Source organism: Dermacentor andersoni, chromosome 4 (assembly GCF_023375885.2).
Source record: "Dermacentor andersoni chromosome 4, qqDerAnde1_hic_scaffold, whole genome shotgun sequence".
Taxonomy (NCBI): domain Eukaryota; kingdom Metazoa; phylum Arthropoda; class Arachnida; order Ixodida; family Ixodidae; genus Dermacentor; species Dermacentor andersoni.
In genome coordinates this window covers 4,141,224-4,163,408 of record NC_092817.1, presented here as the reverse complement: position 1 = coordinate 4,163,408, position 22,185 = coordinate 4,141,224, and the positions used below count along the sequence as shown (strand labels likewise).

The 22,185-nt window shown below is 47.8% G+C and overlaps 1 protein-coding gene across 3 annotated transcripts in view; it reads right to left on the bottom strand.

The window, feature by feature from the left end:
* Positions 1-22,185, bottom strand: part of LOC126535888 (BBSome complex member BBS7-like) — a 155,554-nt gene that overhangs the window by 2,016 nt on the left and 131,353 nt on the right. Inside the window, exons 16-18 of one of the 3 annotated variants that reach the window (XM_050182737.3) lie at positions 19,086-19,195; positions 13,224-13,327; positions 3,080-3,203 (exon numbers count right to left, since the gene is read on the bottom strand). In XM_050182737.3, coding sequence (XP_050038694.1) covers positions 3,080-3,203; positions 13,224-13,327; positions 19,086-19,195 — 338 coding nt within the window. Of the gene's footprint in view, positions 1-3,079; positions 3,204-13,223; positions 13,328-19,085; positions 19,196-22,185 lie in introns of those variants that run through there. The other 2 variants (XM_055073327.1, XM_055073326.1) reach the window with 2 other exon arrangements.

Below are 22,185 nucleotides of genomic sequence, written 5' to 3'. Positions count from 1 at the left end.
GCGTCCCCTTTCTCATGAATTAGGATTATGCAAGCGTTTCTCCAAGGTTCCGGTACGCTCGAGGTCATGAGGCATTGTGTATATAGGGCGGCCAATCTTTCTAAGACAGTGTTCCCACCATCCTTCAACAAATCTGCTGTTACCTGATCCTCCCCAGCTGCCTTCCCCCTTTGCATAGCTCGCAAGGCGTTCTTTACCTCTTCCGGTGTTACTTGTGGGATTTCAAGTTCCTCTAGCCTATTCTCTCTCACCTTATCGTCGTGGGTGTTACTGGTACTGTATAAATCTCTATAAAACTCTTCAGCCACTTGAGCTATCTCATCCATATTAGTAACGATATTGCAGGCTTTGTCTCTTAACGCACACATCTGATTCTTGCCTATTCCTAGTTTCTTCTTCACTGCTTTTAGGCTTCCTCCGTTCCTGAGAGCCTGTGCAATTCTATCCATATTATAGTTCCTTATGTCCGCTGTCTTACGCTTGTTGATTAACTTAGAAAGTTCTGCCAGTTCTATTCTAGCTGTAGGGTTAGAGGCTTTCATACATTGGCGTTTCTTGATCAGATCTTTCGTCTCCTGCGATAGCTTACTGGTTTCCTGTTTAACGGCGTTACCACCGACTTCTATTGCGCACTCCTTAATGATGCCCATAAGATTGTCGTTCATTGCTTCAACACTATGGTCCTCTTCCTGGGTTAAAGCCGAATACCTGTTCTGTAGCTTGATCCGGAATTCCTCTAGTTTCCCTCTTACCGCTAACTCATTGATTGGCTTCTTATGTACCAGTTTCTTCCGTTCCCTCCTCAAGTCAAGGCTAATTCGAGTTCTTACCATCCTATGGTCACAGCAGCGCACCTTGCCGAGCACGTCTACATCTTGTATGATGCCAGGGTTCGCGCAGAGTATGAAGTCGATTTCATTTCTAGTCTCACCATTCGGGCTCCTCCACGTCCACTTTTGGCTAACCCGCTTGCGGAAAAAGGTATTCATTATCCGCATGTTATTCTGTTCTGCAAACTCTACTAATAACTCTCCTCTGCTATTCCTAGAGCCTATGCCATATTCCCCCACTGACTTGTCTCCGGCCTGCTTCTTGCCTACCCTGGCATTGAAATCGCCCATCAGTATACTGTATTTTGTTTCTACTTTACCCATCGCCGATTCCACGTCTTCATAGAAGCTTTCGACTTCCTGGTCATCATGACTAGATGTAGGGGCGTAGACCTGTACAACCTTCATTTTTACCTCTTATTAAGTTTCACAACAAGACATGCCACCCTCTCGTTAATGCTATAGAATTCCTGTATGTTACCAGCTATGTTCTTATTAATCAGGAATCCAACTCCTAGTTCTCGTCTCTCTGCTAAGCCCCGGTAGCACAGGACGTGCCCGCTTTTTAGCGCTGTATATGCTTCTTTTGGCCTCCTAACTTCACTGAGCCCTATTATATCCCATTTACTGCCCTCTAATTCCTCCAATAGCACTGCTAGACTCGCCTGACTAGATAACGTTCTAGCGTTAAACGTTGTCAGGTTCATATTCCAATGGCGGCCTGTCCGGAGCCAGGGATTCTTAGCACCCTCTGCAGCGTCGCAGGTCTGACCGCCGCCGTGGTCAGTTGCTTCGCAGCTGCTGGGTACTGAGGGCCGGGGTTTGATTGTTGTGTTGATATAGGAGGTTGTGGCCAAGTACTGCACCAGGGTGGCCAATCCTGCTCTGGTGAGAGAGTGCGTTACCGGTTCTGGTCACCGGGATCAGGCCGCACTCCAGGCCTGTTTGTGCAATTTTCTCAATACACGGTTTTTTTTTTTTTATTTTCTTGTGGAGAATTGTGCGGCACCGGGATTTGAATCACGCTCTTCTTGCACGGGAGGCGGATACTCTACCGTCCCCGCAGGAGCTAAATTAAAAAATTAAATTTAAATTCACTAATAAGTTTGGCGATGTATCGCTTCATGTGGTTTCGGAACAGCATGTGACCGCCTCTTACACTGTTAAACAAAAAAGATATTGTGTAGTTTGACGTGTAATAATAAAAAAATCCCGGTTATTACACGTCAAACTACAGAATATCTTTTTTTGTTTAACAGTGTAAGAGGTGGTCACATGCTGTTCCGAAATCACATGAAGCGATACATCGCCAAACTTATTAGTGAAACACTTCCAGAAGTGAATACCCTTCCACCAATGTCCGCATGGTATTCTGGTGACTGTCACCAGCATAATGTTTCTACGCGCTGGCGAGAAGCTTTTCTTATACTCATTTTTGACTTCGCTACGCCGTTGCGAATCCATTCTCTTTCAACTGAGCATTTTTCTGCGGTGGTCGTTTTGGACACACTCTGGCCATTGCCTAGATTACAGTGCTCGGCTTTAAGCCAATCATTGTGGGTTGGATTTGCCACACCACTATATTATTTGTCGCGTTTCGTAAGAGTTCTTTGAAACTCTTGGAAGTGGACGGAAAGAGATGTTCAGCTCAATGTCTAACAATAATGCTTTTGTTTATTTTGTGTCTTTTACTGTTCTGCATTAATCTGGTCCTTACTTCTTATAGTTATACCTTCGTGATCTGACGCTAATGAATATGTTGCAGTTCGCACACCATTTGTTAACTTTCCTTCTATCCCCGACTTCTCGTACTGCATAGAGCAAAAAGGAAATATGAATAGCCACCGATCGTTACCCTTTTGAAATAATTCAAGTTCACGAGAGCAAAGGAAAGAAGCACTATAAAACAAAATCGTTGGCTGATGCTAATAAATGTCAAGTATGCATGAAGTAAGGCAGATATAAAGAAGGGGGGAGGGGTGTTTATTTGCCCTTTAAATGTTCGGTTTTGTGACCGTTCATACTCATTGAAAACATTGTTGCTGCATTAAATGGATTGTGCGACCAATCGAAAGGGAGACAGTTTGGCTAGCAGATTTCAATAATGTATGACTTAAACAGGCCCTGAAACCACGCGTGTGAATGTCGTAAAAGTCGTGCCAGATGCGTTGTTCCTACGTTCACGCCCAAAATGCAAAAAAAAAAAAAAAACTCCCGAGCATGTTCGCTGCTCGATCAGGGTAACGTACCGTAAAGTCTTTCCAAATGGCATGGTTGTCTTTTGAATTCCATCTCCAGCTCATCACTTCGCGCCAGTATGTCTTGATACTCAGGTGCAAGGCAGTCCGCATTCCCTTCATACACCTTGAGATCCTGCGTGTGAAATCCTTCCAGTCATGACAGCGCCCGGAGAACTTTCCCACGATTATCTCCATGAAAGGGCATATATACAACCTAGATTAACTTGAAGCTGAGCTAGTTGGTATTCTGCCTTGGTTGGTAGCAGCTTTATAGCACACGAAAACATATCCGTATACACACACGCCACTACCACACACAAACATCCAAGGAAGGACTTTCCTCTTAAGGCGAAGCTTGCTTTGCCTCTTCTTTCGACTTTCCCACTATTGCTGTTATGCCGCTGCTGCTGCTGTCTGGCACGTCGCGTCGGGAGTACAGATGTCATCTACGCGCGACAGGCGACGTCAAAAAGCGTGCCTCGTTTGCATTGCGTTGTTGCAATGCCAGCTGGAGCTTCCTGGGCGTCTCACAATGCCTTGTGGCCGGCTCTTAATTATCCTTGAGCCCGCTGCAAAAGCATTGCAGAAGCAGCGGCGCTTGCCTTGGTACTCACGAGAAACATCCCAGAAGAGAAATACATAGAATGGTAGAGGGGAGGTAGTGAGGGGAGGCAGGGCAATACAGTCGTGAAAATACAGTCGACGGAGTCACCACCACCTCCCCGTGCGAGACATTAGCAGCAGCAGTACTACTACTACTAGTAGTAATAGTAATGGTAGTGGTAAGAGTAATAGTAGTAGTATTAGTAGCGGAAAAGTTGACCAAAGAGGCAAAGAATGATTTGCTTTAATAAATTTCGTAGAAGTGTGCTTTTAAGCAGCGATGAGAGCATGAGGCTGCTCTTTCACACGAGATTATTTTATGCCTGGCTCCACCAAAATTTTTTTTCCAATCTACGTGTGTAACGTAATCACCATCGCACTAACTTGTTACCATTCCTGCGAGATCGCATTGCTTTGGCGTCTAGTCATGTATTGGAAACTGAAAAGGAATGGTCGCAGAACACCACCAAATTGTGTTGCCGTCGGCACCCCGCGAGACCCGTAGGTAAAGTACACCTTCCAGAAGCGCTTGTATTTGAAGTTAACGGAAGCGTGAACCGGTCAGCAGCCGAGATAAGCGAGATACTTTTAGAGTATTGCTACAGAAAAAGTCGTAGTTTCGCTCAAAAGTCGAACCATCGATGCTTTGGCAAATTAGCAGACAGTTATACAAAGGACGGAAAATCGTTTTATCGGATGTATAAACTTGGAAACATTCGCTTGCTAACTGAATTAACAAGCATGGTGTCAGCAGGCACAGGCAAACATGAGCACATCACACTCGACGACCTCGAGCACTCGCTATGAAAACACTGGCGTGAGCAAGCGTGGCAGCAGCCGCAAGAAAAGCGATCTTCGTGCTGTATTCCTATTCCGGCAGCAACTGCGTATTCCGCGGCTGCGCGCCCCGGATCTTGAAAGCGATCTGCGTTGATGGCAGAGTCTAGGTGCTTCGACGGCTCATACCGTTGTGCGTGCTGCGTTCTCGCCGCCCAGTTTGTGATGAAACGATACACGGCACGAACGTCACTTCGCTCACTGCTGCTGCCGCGCATTTTCACGACGTTTTGATCGCGTGCCAGAGCTCATCGAGTGTCATGTGTTCATGCTTGCCTGTGCGCGCTGACACCTTGCTTGCTAATTTAATTAGTAAACGAACGCTTACAAGTTGACACGGCCGATAAAAGTACTGTCCTTACTTCGTATGGCTGTCTGCTAATTGGCTATCGCAATCGATGCTTTGCCTCTCGGGCGAAACTGCGACATTGTTTGTATGTTTTATGTCCGTGTTGCGAAATTTTATTTTTAAATTATAAAGTGCGATCAGGAACGATGGTAAGGAAGTGTACGGAAATGCGCAGTCTTTTCCAAATTCAAGCAATTTGCTCGTGCACGGCGCTAGGCGACGACTCTGGCGTCGGTCGACTCGCGGTCGTCCTGCCGCCGGTGAGGTTGCTGCTCTGTCCTTCGCGGTCGGCGCTCGGATCACGAGACGAAAGCGGTACCTTCATAACGAACACGCCGCACGTAGCATGGCCGCTGCATAAAAAAAAAAAAAAGGTGCGGGTTGTCGCGTTTATCCGAAACGGTGTCCTCCGCCGCGGCGCCACCAGCCGGGACTGTCTGGGATAGGCATAGAAAATGCGTCACTAACGCCCATGAAACGCCGTCGCCCGACGCGTCTTGGCGCGCTCTGTCTCCCGCAACCAGCGCCGTTCGGCCCAGCCAAGCGGCCGAGAATGCAACTATGGCTGTGACAGCCATAGTTGCATTCCCAATGCAGCCCGCCCGACGCGGCAGGCTGCATTTTTTTTATGCGAAGCATATTACTAGAGCTCAACCCAGCTCCTCAGGCGCGGCGGTGTCGCCTTCAATGACCTTTGACCCCATGCCATACCACGTGACACCGTGACGTCACGATAGAGGAGAAACGGGGCTCCAACTCGCGCCGTCGCTCGCGGCGTCGCGGCGGTATATAAGCAGCTGCGCTTGTTTCTAGGTGGCTTTGGCTCAACTCTTGCAAGATGGGCTGTGTGGGAATCGAACCAGGGTCTCCGGAGTGTGAGACGGAGACGCTACCACTGAGCCACGAGTACGATGCTTCAAAGCGGTACAAAAGCGCCTCTAGTGAATGCGGTGTTGCCTTAGAAACTAGCTGTTTCTAAGGCTCAGGCGTGCGTCGCTTGCTCAGGCGCACATTTCGTTGCCGCGCCGAACGCTGCGTTGCTCGACGCTCACCGCGTGCAATGCGGGGCGCGTAGTCGCTGCGCCGTAGCCCATTGTCTTTCACCCCTTGGCGGGTCGACGGGAACGCTCACGCGTTCCACTCTTGAAGGCGAAGCAGAGTAACGCATGAGTTGTTTCTTCGTCTAGCCGAACCAAATATAGCCAAGCAACAGCCGCTCACCAGGCTAAACAGTGGTTCAACAACTAAAATAAAGGCTAGTATGCTTCGCATCCTGGGCTTAACCTTAGCGAAGCCACAGCCATTTTTTTTATAGCGGAGCTCTTTGGCGCTCGTTCCTGCATTTCGCTTCGCTGTTGAGCCTCGCCGTAGGCCTCACCGTAGCCACTGTTACGCGCTAATCCAGCTGCGCGCGCTTCTGCAGCCATATCTCGCGCGCGGCGCGAGTCTTGCTCTTGCCTTGTTCTCCAAAGCCGGAACACGTGTACTCGCCTATCTCGCCCTCTTCCTCCGCGCAGCGCCGTTGCGCTGACTCTCGCCGCTACCGTCCACTACGAGCACGCCGTTCCTTCTCACGCTGTTGCGGCACTGCCGCGGTGCCGGCGGAGGGCACTCCTTGCCGCCTCGCGCGCGATCCACGGCTCTCCACTCATTTTTGTCGCGTGGCTGTACGGCCTCTCAGCCGTGTCTCTCGCTTCCCCGTTTGCGGAGTGTGTTCCTCAATGGCATATGTCCCCTCTGGCAGTGCTTGCGCCTGGCTGCCCTTCTCCCTCCTCCAGTCTTGCCCTATTCCTCCCCTTACCTGGCGCAGTGCCGTTCCGGCGACTCGAAAAACAATTATAGCGTTTCGTCCACTTCTACTCCCACCCCTCCCTTGTGCGGCCACATTGTCTGGGAGTGAATGAGTGTCTTACCTCTACTCAATACCCCTGTTGTCCGCCCGTTTCCTCATCCCACCTCAGAAGAAACATTAAATAATAATTGCTAATCTCCCCTCCCCCTCTCCGCAGCGGTGACCCACTATAAGATGGCGCGATGACGCGTCGCCGGCGTCGCCGGAATGCCGGTTCGATCGCGATGTGTGCTGCCCAATCTGAAAAGCAGAACCGCCTCCGTTCGGCACTGCGTGTTCTGTATGCGGTTGCCTGTTCTTGGAAGAATCGCCTTACCAAGAAGCGTAATAGCCTACCAATTTTTTATCCAGCGGCCGTGCCCTTAGCAACGGCCCGGAGAAGGTCAACCGGGCGCGCCCCCGCCTACCCTCCTCGTCCGAGACGTTTGCCTGTCTCCTTCCCCGCTTCGTTGAACGCCATCTAGACTTTCCTCTAGATGATGTTGTTTTGCCCTGCGTTCCGCGCGCTCCTTCGGGCTTCACCAGGCGCGCGATTTCCTTCTCCTAATCCAGGTGCCTTCCTCCTCTGGCGTTCGCTTCCTTCGCAGCTTCAAACGTCGCATCGTCGATTTCACTGGCGAGCCATGTACGCTTGTGCGTAAAAACAATACGAAGCGCGATAAAGCATGAAAATGCACGGCTAGTCCGCGCCGCGTTTTCACTTCCTTCGTGCGGGTCCTCAGTCGCCGGCGGTGCTGCACGTATTTGGCGGCGTCACGTTTTCGCCCGCAAACAACGCGCCTTGAGGCAACGACGCAATTCCCTTCGTAGTCTCCGGAGGAGGAAGAGGCAGCAACTTTATTTTGCAAACGAATTTGGGACCTCCCAGGCCCCCTGGGTTCCCGCACGACCCCACTGAACTCAAACGTTGATGATGTTTAACATGTCCATGACGCTGGCAGTCCGGCTGGCGGCGATCTTCTGCCTTGCCGGGTCCGTGGAGCGTAATGAGATCTCTCAGTCCTCCCAGGTTTGGAGTGGTACTGGTCCGCGGGGGAGGATAAGCCGGGCAGGTCAGGATTATATGGGTGAGGTTTACTTTCGGCGCTTTGCACAGATGGCAAGAAGGTGGGATGAGTCGATAATGGGATAGGAGGGTTGGAGTAGGTAGCGTGCGCGTTTGCAGGCGGCGCCAAAAGTGTTGCTCCCTGGTAGTGAGGGAAGAGTGGGCGGGGGGTATATTTGCCTCTCGGCACGAACGTTCGCGATGAGGTCAGCGAAGGTACACGCACGCTCCCCCGAGAAACCCCCCATGAGGTCCGCCTGTGCCCGGTTTCTCGACCCTGGGGCTAAGAATCGGCGGCCTCATTGTCGGGATTTCCCGAGTGCGCGGGCACCCAGATGAGCTCAGCTACGCGGGAGAAGGTAGGGTTCTGGGTAAGTACGTGGAAGATGGCAGGGTGAACTCTGCCCCTAGCATAATTTAGCATAATTTAGCAGCTTTAGGATCACTCAGGATGTAGGTAGCACTGTAGCTGCCGAGCGCTAGCGCTATACTGATCTCTTCCACTGGGCCTATTCCTGGGGGTAGTTCCTGTATTAAGAGAGGGGTATTCGGTGTGTAAGCAACCGCTGTGGCTCCGTGCTGATCACATGCAGCATCTACCCATATTGCGTTCTGTTCATCGCTGTACCGTTTATGCTGCAGCTCTGGCTTTTCGTCGCTCGCGGTCTTGGTCGGGGCGCATATTACGGGGGAGCGGTCGAATGCGTATTGTTTGACGAATTGCCAAGGGAAGGGCTTTTAGGGAGTTATGATTAGCAGGAATGTTAATTTGAAGTTTAGAAGGTATATGTCTTCCGGTAGGGGTGCTGGCTAATTGGAGGTATTGTGCCTGTATGTGGGCTTCGGTTAGTTCTTGTATGGGGTTATGCACACCGAACTCCGCCAGGCGTTCGTTACTGGTGTTTTTGGGCAGACTGATCGCCGCCTTGGTAGCTTGCCTTATTATAGAATTCATTGTTTGGGTTTCCGTTGGATTGAAGTTGAGATAGGGGGCAGAATACAATACTCTACTCATGGTAAAAGCTTGTACCACTGGCGGAGTATCTGATGTACGCAGGCCGTGAGCTTTATTTGTTACTCTGCGTATTAGCTGTGCTCTTTAAACGTTTGATTGTTTCAGTATTTCTGCCATCTTGTTGCAGGTAGAGGCCCATGATTCGAATGGTGGGGATCTGTGGGACCTCTCTATTGTGCACGTAGATTCTGATACGAGTATGATACGTTTTACCCTTTGGCCGGATCCAGAGAAGTTCAGATTTTTCCGGTGAGCTGCTGAGGCCTACCTTGGTGACTTCGTCCTGTATTACCATTGCGGCTGTTTGCAGTGTTTCTTCGATTTGGGCGTCTGATCCAAATGTAGTCCACAGGGTGATATCATCCACCTACAGTGTATGGTCAAGGTGGAGAATTTGCTGCAGCTTCCATGCGAGCGGAATAAGTACTGCATTGAAAAGGAAAAGGGGACAGCGCGGAGCCTTGCCTTGTGCCCACATTCGCTAGAGTGTAGCGGCCTGTACGAAGGTTGTCTACGCACATGCTGGCCCTTCGGTTCTGCAGGAAAGCTCTTATGTAGTTGTATGCTCGTTGGCCAACGCTTAGGTATAACATAGCTTTTAGGATGGCCTCGTGGGTGACGTTGTCGAAGGCATTCTTGAGGTCAATCGCCAATACCGCTTTGGTGTGCGTAGGTATGAGGGGGTACAGTACAGCTGTCGTGAGTTGAATCATGGCATCTTGCGTGGATAGGCCAGATCGGAATCCAATCACTGAGTGTGGGTATTGACCGGTGTCTTCCATGTGGCCACGCAGTCTAGCTAGGATGACTTGCTCAAAGAGTTTGCCTAAGCTACAGGTAAGGTAAATGGGGCGCATATTTTCTGGTGTCTCTGGTTTCTGAGGTTTGGGTATTAGAATAACCCTTCCATGCGTCCACTCCTCTGGCAGTGTGCCGTTCTGCCAATGCTTGTTGAAGATACTGGTAAGTTCTCGCAGGGAGTTGTCATCGAGGTTCCTAAGAGCGGCGTTTGTTATGCGATCTTCGCCTGGCGTGGTGTTGCGGAGTCTATGAAGTGCTGCTCGGACTTCTTGTAGAGTTATGTCCCTGTCCAGTTCAGTATTTGGTGAGCCAGCGAACTCCGGTAAGGGATTCGGAGGGCTCGGTGAGTTGTGTAGGCTCCTGAGTGTTTCTAGTAGCACCTGCGTGTCGTATTTATGGTTGCGTGTTAGTCGAACGACGATCTTTCTAGTATGTTGTTGGCTTTTCATGGCTACAATTAGATGTTTTAAAAGATGCCATGCTCGAGCGGTACTGAGATTGCCTCTCAGACCTTCGCATATCTGCTGCCAATTCTGATTACAAAGTTGGCTATAATCATGCATTGTCCTTGCAAGCTCAGATATCTTGTTTTGGGGTTTCTTATTGTATTTTTGTTGAAGGTTTCATTTCATGAGACTTTCATGGGCTTCTATCATATGGGCCAATTTCGAGTCCATAACTGGGACTTGTTCTTCTGGGCTTTATTCCTTGGTACGCGCCGCTTGGTCCTCGAGGAACTGTGCTGTCCAGGTTCGCGAATCCACCGGCCCAGTTTCTTGGTTTGTTTCCCGTTGTTTACCAAATTTATCCTAGTTGATTAGCTTATGCTTTATTCTCGTACGTACGAGACGCTTGGGGACCTGAAACTTGAACTTCGATAATATAGTGGTCACTGCCTAAAGTATGTGTTGTTCTATTCCGTTCCAAATTGGTAATGCGTCTGCCCATAGTGAGGTCCGGATGTCCATCATTCCTGTTGTACCTTGTCTGGTGGGGCAATCGAAATCATTGTACACCTCGACCTGATTCTGTTGAGTTTGTTTCATATAAGAACCTCTCCTCTGCCGAAGTTCTCTGGTATCCCGAGTCGATGTTGTTAAATTCTCCGGCCCCTATGAGTGGCGTTTTATTTGCCGCTGTGGCTATTTGCGCTATTAGGTTAGCGCAGCGCATTGCTGGCATACTCGGGTGATTATAGATATTGGCGATGAGCTGTTGAATGTCGACTGGAATTACGTCAAGGACTGCGTTGTGGACATTGTGTGGGAATGTAAGTTGAGTGTGCCTTTGAATCCCTTCATAAAGGTGGACACGATTGGAGCACTATCATTTGGTCAGTGATAAGCAGTATATCCCGGGAGCGAAACACTAATTTAGGGTCCTGTAGCGTAATTAGATCTGGTAGGTGTTCCTCATCTTGTATACGTTGTATTAGCGCTTCTCGTTTACGACGTATGCAGCGACAGTTCCAATGCCAGAGTTTTAAAAATGGAGGAGTAGTCTTCGATTTAGGTGAATCACCTACCATTTTGCTCACCAGACGTTCTGGAAGAAGGAGGGGGTGGGTGATTTGGGGTAGGGGCGCCGCCTGCGTTTGGTTGGTTGCTTCCGCCACCATTAGGCTCATTTGTGTGCTGAGCTGGGTACAGAAGGTATCTAGTTTGTTGTCTAAAATTTTGAAGGGTTCGTCAATGAGGCAGTCCATGCGAGTTTCGAGTGTTGGAAATTGAGCCTCGAGTGTTTGTAGGCGATTTTCTAGGAATTACTGACACTGATCGCGCATCTGCTGTTGGAAGTCTGCTAGTTTCGCTGTTAATTTTGCCTCAAGTTTGGCTTCAAACTGAGTCTCCATCTCAGCTGTTTTGTCTGATGGTTCATTCTCAGCTGTTTCATCTGACAACGAAAGAACTTTTTTTCTTTTCTTTTTTGTAGGTGGTGTGGATGTTGAGGTTTCTGCGGAACATGAACTCAGAGTGTCTAGGGATAGAGGGTGACCAGGAAGTGGCGACGATGGGTGGGTGATTGGTTGTGTAATGGGCGAGGGGTTGGATTGGGTGATGGCCTCTCGTAAGCCTCTTACCTCCTCTCGAAGGCCGGCTAACTCCTCGTCCCGAGAGTCTTATTTGCGGGCGATTCGTTCTGCCCATGTGAGCTCCTAGGGGGCCTTCGCGGGGGCTGATGGATTCCATTTTGGGAAATCTTCCGGATGTAGCTGCTGTCTTCCAGTTGTGCTCTTGTTAACTGAAGGCTTCATTGTTTATTGTTGGTGTGTTGCTTTGCCGGAGTGCTGTTTACGCTGCGCAGCAGCGCAGGCCTTGCGTGCTTGCTATCGCTGTCATAGCTTCGCCCTTCGAGCGAAGCTGTAATTAATGAATGACTGTGCACATTATAGATTCCAATTTGCGAATGCGCAACGTAGCTACGACTGCTTCTTAGAATATAAGTTTCACTTTTGTGTTTGACCGGCTCTATTGAAAGAGGAATGAACAATTTCTTTTAAATCATACATTGGTTAAGCTTTTGTTCTTTTACTCAGAGAGCAATGCACATCGTATGCACTCAGGATTTTAAGCGTGAAATGCTTTTATCTCCAGTTGTCGGCGACCTTCCAGTGAGCTTGAGCCAAAAGCCAGAGCCGTTATCCGGGCACCCAAACGAGATCATCCGGGCAACCCATAAAAACTTTAGAAAATGCGGTGTCTGGCGCCCAACCCTTTGTACCGGACCGAATTACATACGCTAGTTACGGCCCACACAAGTTACCAAAAAATATTGCTTCCAAGTTCCTTTTTTTTTTCACAATATCAATCAAGCTGTAACTTTTCGTACGTTGAAGTTTAATTAGCAGTTCCATATAGTGACGTTCAAAGGGCCGATACAGGGCACCATACACTCCATTGTCATCTTTTAGCGCTAAGACAGGTTTGCCTGGGTTCTTTTGAACGCCAGCTGTGCTTGAGTTCTGCGGCGCGGGCTTTGCGTGGCCTCGAGAGATGGCGACACGCTGCGTGACGCCTCCTTCAGGCGCTGCTCGGCCGTGCGCTCTGTCTCCCCGGTCGCTGCATGCCTGTCGTGCCACCTTCAGCCGGCTTTCTTCTAGCTGGACAGCGTGCACATGGATCAGTGCACAGCATGGCGCGGTGCGGTGTGGGGGGATGTACAGCTGCGAACATGCACCACACCCATTTTAAGATTGTGGCTAGTATCACCTCCAACCAATCTGCTTTGCCGGTTGCCATTCATGTTTTCATGTACTCTTTATTACAGGAGGGCCAGCAATTTCTTCAATTGCCGAGTTTGTTTCACTGAGTGACTTTTGGCTTGCATTTCGAAAGTCAGGTGCTCAGTGTGGTCGATGAAACACCTAGAAACGGCGCCGTCAGAAGTGGCCGACGGTCCGGTGTGGAGCATGGTCTATAAAGCCGCATTTCCAAGCATTAAACGCCGCTTATTCTGATTCATTGGAACGTCACACTGCATTCGCTGATGTTACCTTTTGTGCAGTTTCGTGTACCAATAGTACCAAGTCAAAAGGAGTCCATTAATAAAATACTGCTTCTTGATCAACGAACTTTCACTGCAGTTTAGGTTCCGCGGTGCCACACAATGTTCTGTTGAAGGAAACAAGATCAGAATTCCGAGTTCTCTTACCTTCAAGGCTTCCACGAGCTGCACCTTTTTGGCCAATATCAGCTGGTACTCAAGCTTCGGGTGAATCATCCGTAGCGTGTGCGCTATGCTGTCGTAATTGATATCTGAAACAATGCTTCAATCACCACTGAGCCATGCTTAAAGTCTACCGAACTGATCAAATTGCAACGTTCTCCTGGGGTTGTGGCGGATACTTGACTCTAATGCGTGTTAGGTAAGTACAGGCGCTAGCATTCTGTTACATTTAGCACAGTACACAGTGAGCCGCCGCTAATGTATGTCCTTAAGTGGAGGCGCAACGTTTCAGTTGCGTTTGTGTTTACTTAACATCTATTGTGGATAAAAATATAGATTTGGTGGAATGAAACGTTTTTTTTCTCTTTATTATTTATCATTATATTATTATTATAATATTGTTTTTCTCTTTATTATTATTTATTATTATATACACTTTCTACATAAAACAAAATACTTTGTTTATTGCCGGAATATACACTCTAATACAAAATTACATCCTTTGGGCCACACAACAATAAACGTAAACAGGAAAGTAGTTGAAAAGGCCGCGCCCACTACTTTGCGGTCGGGAATGCTACGTCATGCTGATAATGCGCATGCCGTTCGTTACTGGGAAGTACAAGGCTCACAGCGTTAAAGAAAGGAAATGCGGACAAAACACATGATGTTTATCGTTGTGTGGCAAGATACGACCCAAAGGGTGTAATTTCGTTTTAGAGTGTAAAGTGTAAGGAAATGTACACCCTTCGGGGTGTATATTTGCCACACAGCAATAATCGTCATCTGTCTTGCTTGCGTTTCCTTCCTTGAAAACGCTGCGCTCGCTACTTTCCTGTCGAGAATGCTCTGTCATGCTGATAACGGGCATGCCGCTCGTGACTTGGAAGTACCGGGCTCTGCGTGTTGAAGAAAGGAAATGCGGACAAGACAGGTGAGAATTGTTGTGTGGCAAAGGGGCGTAAGTTTGCTTAAGAGTGTAACTTTATACGATTACATTGACGCTTGTTTATCCTCGTAATGCGATTAGCATCCTTTGCGTATTGAGCATATCTATCTATCTATCTATCTATCTATCTATCTATCTATCTATCTATCTATCTATCTATCTATCTATCTATCTATCTATCTATCTATCTATCTATCTATCTATCTATCTATCTATATATCTATTCATCCATCCATCCATCCATCCATCCATCCATCCATCCATCCATCCATCCATCCATCCATCCATCCATCCATCCATCCATCCATCCATCCATCCATCTATCTATCTATCTATCTATCTATCTATCTATCTATCTATCTATCTATCTATCTATCTATCTATCTATCTATCTATCTATCTATCTATCTATCTATCTATCTATCTATCTATCTATCTATCTATCTATCTATCTATCTATCTATCTATCTATCTATCTATCTATCTATCTATCTATCTATCTATCTATCTATCTCTGGATCGATCCATCCATCCATCGATCCTCTCTTAGGCCATCGCACTTACCCACGTTGTCTACCAGCTTAGGCCACTACATGTGTGCTCGTGGTCGTGACGCCGTCATGGTCGCTCCATTCTCATCAGTCCAGAATTCTGACACGTAATGCTGTCGTCGTCACACTTTATACGCCGACGCATCGGACCAAGTTGTCTGATAGATGAAACGACTCGTCGTCATCGTGCTCGTACGATCGTCGCCATTGCAGCCGACTCCCGTAATAAAGCCCTCGTCACGCCATCGACGTCATAAAGTGATCACGCATTTGGTCATACCGTCGTCGTGATGCCGTCGGGGTTGTTCCATCGTCATCAATCCAGCTTCTTCATTAAACTCTCGTCATGCCGTTATCGTTACGCTATCGTCCTCATACACTCTTCGTGGTACACTAGTCGGCATGCCATTGTGCTCGTACAATCGCAAAGCCATTGCAGTTATTTTGTCGCCGTCACACTCGTCGTCCCACAATCGATGTGATGCTGTCGTGGTCCTTCGATTGTCGTCATTCTGACTTCGTCGTCCACCTCTTGTGATGCAATTGCCGTCACGCCATCGTCGTCACAGTTGTCGTCATACCATTGCAACCAAACCGTTCGTGTCCCGCTGTCATTTTTCCATCGTTACATAACTTCGGAAAAGTCATACCATTGTCGCCCTACCTCCGTCGATCCATCGACGTCATTCGTTCTGCATCATTTTATTGTAACCATGCTGTCGTCATTCAATTTTGATTGTGTCGCCGTTGTCATACCGTCATCGCGAGCGTCGTCAGACAGCGGCTGTCGTGCATGCATTGTCGTACTGCCGTCGTTATGCCGTCGTCATCATTCCAGCTTCTTTAAACTGTTTTTGTCATACCTTCATCAAACCATTGTCGTCATACGCTAGCGGTCATCCTGTTGTCCTCATGCCATCATCGTTATCAGTTTAGCCGCAGCAGTAGCCTATTTTATGTCCGCTGCAGGACTGAGCCCTCTTCCTGCGATCTCCAAAAACCTCTGTCCTGCGCCAACAGATTTCGACTAGTACTCGCGAATTACCTAATTTCATCGCCCCATCTAGTCTTCCGCCGTCCTCTACTGCGCTTCGCTTCTCTGGGTACCTATTCTTTAACCCTAATGGTCCAACGGTTATCTAACCTGCGCAATACATGACTTGCCAAACACCATTCTTTTCTCTCTTCTATCAGTACCTATTCTGTAACCCTATTGGCCCAACGGTTATCTAACCTGCGCATTACATGACTTGCCAAACGCAATTCTTTATGTTAATGTGAATTAGAATATCGGCAATTCCCGTTTGTTTTCTGATCCACAACGCTCTCTTTCTGTCTCTTAACGTTACGCCTATCATTGTTCGTTCCATAGCTCTTTGCGTGGTCCTTAAATTGTTCTCCAGCGTATTTGCGAGTCTCCAAATGTCTGCCCCATATGTTAGCACCAGTTGCTTGCATTGATTGTACATCTTTCTTTTCAATGATAGTGGTGAGCTTCCCGTCAGGATCTCACAATGTCTGCCGTATGAACTCCAACCCATTTTTATTGTTTTGTAAATTTCGTTCTTATGATGAGGGTTCCCTGTGAGCAATTGACCTAGATAAACGTACTCCTTCACAGACTCTAGAAACTGACTGGCGATCCTGAAGTCTTGTTCCCTTGCCAGGCTATTGAACATTACCTTTGTCTTATACATATTAATCTTCAACACCACTCTTACACTTTCTCTGTTAAGGCCCTCAATCATCTGTTACAATTTGTCCCCAGTGTTGCTGAACAGGACAATGTCATCTGAAAACCGAAGGTTGCTGAGATATTCGTCATTGATTCTTACTCCTAAGCCTTCCCAGCCTAATATCCTAAATACTTCTTCCAAGCATGCAGTGAATAGCATTGCAGAAATTGTGTTGCCTTGTCTGGCCCTCTTCTTTTTAGGTATCTTTCTACTTTTCTTGTAGAGAATAAGGTACCAGTGGAATCTTTGTAGATATTCTTCAAAATATTTACGTAAGCCTCCTGTACTTCTTGATTAAGTAATCCCTCTATAACTGCTTGTATCTCTACTGAATCAAATGAATTTTCATAATCGATGAAAGTCGTATAGAGAGGCTCATTGTACTCTGCAGATTTCTTGGTTACCTGATCGATGAGAAGGGCGTGGTTCATCGTAGAGTGTCCCTTCCTGAAGCCAGCCTGTTCTCTTGGTTGACTGAAGTCAAGCGTTGCCCTTATTCTATTGGAAATTATCTTGGTGAATATTTTATGCAATGTGAAAAGTTAGCTAATGGGCATATAAATCTTTAACGTCCCCCTATTTGTGGTTTAGTATAATGTTTGCATTCTTACAGTTTCGTGGGACCCTTGCAGTCAATAGGCACTTCGTATAAAGAGCCGCCAGTTTTCCAAACTTTATGTCTCCGCCATCTTTGATTAAATTGACTTTTATTTCATCTTCGCCTGCCGCTCTTTCCCGTTTCATCTCTTACAAGGCCCTTCTGACCTCATCGCCAGTTATAGGAGGAAATTCTGTACCCTGTTCATTACTGTTTCGAATGGAGTTATTCTAAGTCTTCTGGGTATTGTACAAGTCAGTATAGAATTCTTCCACTGCTTTTACTATATATTCGAGATTGCTGATGATACTACACTGATTACCTTTCAGTGCAAGCATCTTGCTCTGTCCTATGCCAAGTTTCCTTCTCACTAATTTCAGGCTGCGTCCATTTTTTACGGCTTCTTCATTCTTTCTCACGGTGTAATTTCAAATATCACTTATTTTCGCCTTGTTGATCAGTTTTGACAGTTCCGCGAATTCTATTTTATCTTTTGAGCAGGTCACTTTCATTCTTTGTTGTTTCATTTTTAGGTTCTTTGTTACTTGGGAGAGCTTGCATACTGGTTGCCTTGGTGCCTTGCCTCCCACTTCAAGTGCTCCCTCTGAAGCCGTCCTAGTTACGGTTTCATTAATTACCTCTATGTGATCTTCATCTCTCTGTTCTAGGGCTACACATTTCTTTACAAGAACTCGCCTTAATTTGTCTGCTTTTACCCTTACTGCCTCTAGATTGACCTGTTTCTTCTTGACCAAGTTTACTCTTTCTCTCTTCAAATTGAGGTGAATCCTAGCCCTCACCAACCTACGATCACTGCACTTTACCCTACCTATCACTTCTACATCCTGCACTATGCTGGGATCGGCAGAAAGTATGAAATCAATTTCATTTCCTGCTTCACCCGTAGGGCTTAACCAGGTCCATTGTATGTTGCTACGCTTCCTGAAAAAGGTGTTCATTATTCGCAGCTTACTCTTTTCTGCGAATTCTACCAGCGTCTCTCCTCAAGCGTTCCTAGAATCGACGCTGTAGTGGCCAATTGCTTGTTCACCAGCCTGCTTTTCCCCCATCTTTGCATTGAAGTCACCCATTACTGCAGGATACTTAGTTTGCACTTTTCTCATCGCTAATTCAACATCTTCATAAAACTGATCTACTTCCTCATGATGCTGACTGGATGTTGGAACGTAGGCTTGTACTACCTTTAATGCATACCTCTTATTAAGTGTGATTACGACTACTGCTACCCTCTGATTAATGCTGTAGAATTCGTTAATGTTGCCCGCTATGTCCTTATGGATTAGGAATCCTACCCCGTATTGCTTCTTATCTGGGAGACCTCTATAGCAGAGGACATGGCCATTTGTCAGCACTGTACAAGCTTCACCAGTTCTTCTAATCCTGCTAAGGCCACTGATATCCTAAGATTCCTAGGGATAGTTCTAGTAGTAAAAACATAAATACCCAAGAAAGTTGACGGGAAAACGGCGCCGCGGTAGCTCAATCGGTAGAGCGTTGCACGCGTAATGCGAATACGTGGGAACGTTCCCCACCTGTGGCAAGTTGTTTCTTCATTCACTTTCATTGTCATTAATTTATCCTTTCTTTAATTCAGTTAGCAAGTGCATGTAACTTCCCCTAAGTTTTCCTTGGTGTCGTTGTTTGTTGGCTTCTTATGATATCATTAGATAGATAGATAGATAGATAGATAGACAGATAGATAGATAGATAGATAGATAGATAGATAGATAGATAGATAGATAGATAGATAGATAGATAGATAGATAGATAGATAGATAGATAGATAGATGTGCCCAAAGTAGGCAAAGAATGCTGATCACCATTAACATTTGCGCACTACTAATTTTACAAAGGTTATCACGAATGTCTGTAGCAAAGCAGTGAGTTGAAATCGCTCGTAAATTGTGCAATGTGGAGGCGAACGAAGCCTCCACACTACATTGCCTTCTTTCTTAAAGGCTCCGCTAAAACGCGCAACACAAGTAAACGCACCACATACGATGTCCAATCTGATCTTTTTCCGAGTGGCCTGCTTAGCAAGGAAGTCCTTTAGTATAGATATTGTCGAAACGTTGTCGGATTTGAATATTGCTTCGCCACGTCTGAAAAAAATAACAAACATGATGCATCATTGCACTTACCGCTGGCTTTATTCTTGCATGCTGCATAATTAACTTAATCAATATCAAATGCCAGAGAACTATATTCTGACTGATCGCTATGCTTGTGGCGGGGAACTCATCACTGATTGAAATGGTCATCCTTTTTTCACTCTCCATTCGTCCACAAGGTAGATATTTGTTTTCTTTTACAACATTCCCAAGACCTATGAATGACCGTTGGCACTCAAAAAGAAAGCGTCCATTAAAGCATCAGGAGTTTTCCATCGCGGGCTCAATTTTTCGCTCAAGTAACGTATTGAATTTGTCTCAAATGTTCGGTGCTGCCCCGATAGTTAATTATCGGTAAGTCACGAGGTTTTACAAAAGAAATGATGAAAGACCTCTGGAGAACATTGGTGGCGCCGTGAATGGCGGCAGCTGTTGCCCGTCGTTGCCAAGGCTTCATTTTTGTTGCTTTATTGAGCGCTCTAATCGACGGGGAATATACTTTACTCCCTGGCGATTTAAAACCCTTTGTTCCGGTAACATACGAGTTGAAACAAAGCGACTTCTTATTTCAGATATTATTCAAACGACTATGGACGCAGCTATGGTGGAGTGAACGATGTTCACCGAGCAATATCAATAGAACTAAACTATACGGCTCCATTATGCCGGAAAACAAGAATGCCTAAAGGGCCCCTGATTAGGTATGGCCCTTTTGAGCTGACAAGCGCAGAGCATACAATGCGCGACAACGATCGTGTCTGCAAAGTATTACATCGCTATGCTCTGCGGAAGGAACTGAAATTTCAAACGAACGCCGTTTTTTTTTTCTCTTTACGGCTGCCGCGCTCCAAACCGGAGGATGACGTAGTCGCGGCCCCACGCCTACGTAGTGTTACGTTTCGCCTACGACGCGCGGTATAGCCGGCGCGGATACAACGGACGCCGGGGCTTCATTCAAGCGGCGGACATTTTGGCCCGTTCAGCGCTGCCGCAACGCCTCCCCGCCAAGCGCGTCCAGGCATGTTTCAATGCCACGTGTATTCGTGTGTGCGTGTGCGTGTGTGTGTGTGTGTGTGTGTGTGTGTGTGTGTGTGTGTGTGTGTGTGTGTGTGTGTGTGTGCATGTTGGTGCCCACGCTTGTCAAAGCGCGGCAGCCGGGGATAGGAGCTCCCCAAGTGTGAAGCGAGGAGGTCTGACCGGCGCCGGCCCGGCGGATGCGTCACTACACTCGTCTCAACGTGTCTCTCAGCGTGTCCGTGCCCCGCCGTCACGTGCGCCTCTGACGAGGCGTTCCTTCTTGCCCTCGACTCCGAGAGTATAAAAGCAGCTGCCCCCGGACGCCAAGAGAGGCTCCGATTTCTTCCGTTGAGTAGCGTGCTCTCCCGTCTCTCCACTTCGGTCGACCTGACCGGCCGCTCTTTTGCGATGCTAGAATAAACAAGTTGTTCTGTTAGCAGTCGACTCATGCTTTGGCAGGACCTCCGGATGCTTCCAGTTGTGCCCCAGGCTGCCAGGCCAACGCTACCCTTGGGGCTTAAGACCCAGATGCAACAACTGGTGCCAGCGGTGAGATTGCAACAACTGTCTGCCAGCAGTGAGATCGCGACAACGGAGGCCAGCAGCGAAGATATGCGGTTGACTGTATGCTGAGCAGAACAACGACCATCCGGGAGCAGTGCAACGAGCCCTGTGTGATGACTGGTTGCCTGCAGCGGAACGACTGCGCTGAATTCTTGGCTGCAAGGTTTGGTGAGTGCGGGACTTTCTTCTTCTGAGTTTTGCCAGGCTTTTGTTAGTATCAGAAACAGAGCTGGTAATTGTGGTTGTCGTTGCTGCCGGGTTAGTTTGCGGCAAGACAATAGTAGGCAGTAGAGAAAGCAGCATTCAGAGCAGCCATGGATCGGAAGTCGTTGCGCAAACCGAAATTGCTGGAGCTTGCAAGAGAGTTGGGTCTGGATGTCTCAGACAAACTCAGAAAACCAGAACTGCTAAGGGCTATTCTTGAGTTAGAAGCTGAGGATGACGAGCTGTCGGAATGCCTTGAGACCATTGAGGAGAGGGAGACGGCAAAAAGACAGGAGCGCGAACGTAAAGAACAGAAAGAGCGAGAGCAACAAGAGAAAGAAAAAGAAGAGCGCGACCGTCAACACGCTTTGGAAATGAAGCGTCTCGAGAAGCAGGGGTTCTCTCGGGAAACGTGGCCACAGCGCTTGCTCACTTTGTTACCCGGCGAGGCGGCCGACGTAGTCGCTCGCTTGAAGAGAGAGGAGGCAGAGGATTTCGACAAAGTGAAATCGAGTCTGCTAAAAAAGTACAGGCTGTCAGCGGAGGCGTTCCGTCGGAAGTTTCGGGAAAATGAGAAAGGCAGAAGTGAGTCATATACAGAGTTTGCCTACAGGCTAATGTCAAACATGCAGGAGTGGCTCAAAGAAGAGAAAGCGTTTGGTGACCACGAGAAAGTTCTGCAGTGTTTCGGGCTGGAACAGTTTTATACTCGGTTACCTGAGAACGTGCGGTACTGGGTCTTGGATAGGCCAGACGTTAGTACGGTGGCTAAAGCCGCTGAGCTAGCCGAGGAGTTTGTGACGCGTCGGGCTCGCGGAGCTAAGGACGGTCAAAAGGGTGAATTTGGCTCCCAGTTTGAGAGGCCGAAGTTCACACCCATGAGAGCAAAGGGGAACACACGTGGTGTGGATGCGAGTGAAAGCAGTCCGGCCGAACCTAAGGAGACGGCGGCAGCCGAAGCCGAACGCAGAAAGCGGTTCGAGACGAGGCAAGCGCGCGTGTGTTATACGTGCCAGAAGCCGCGTCACTTTTCGGCGCAGTGTCCGGAAAAAAAAACAAAAGTCGTGTTTTTGTCATTATGCAGCACTGACGAGAACATGAAGCTTCTCGAGCCTTACATGCGAGGCCTTCTCGTGAACGGGAAAGAGTGCCGAGTGCTTCGTGATTCCGCAGCTACAATGGATGTAGTTCACCCG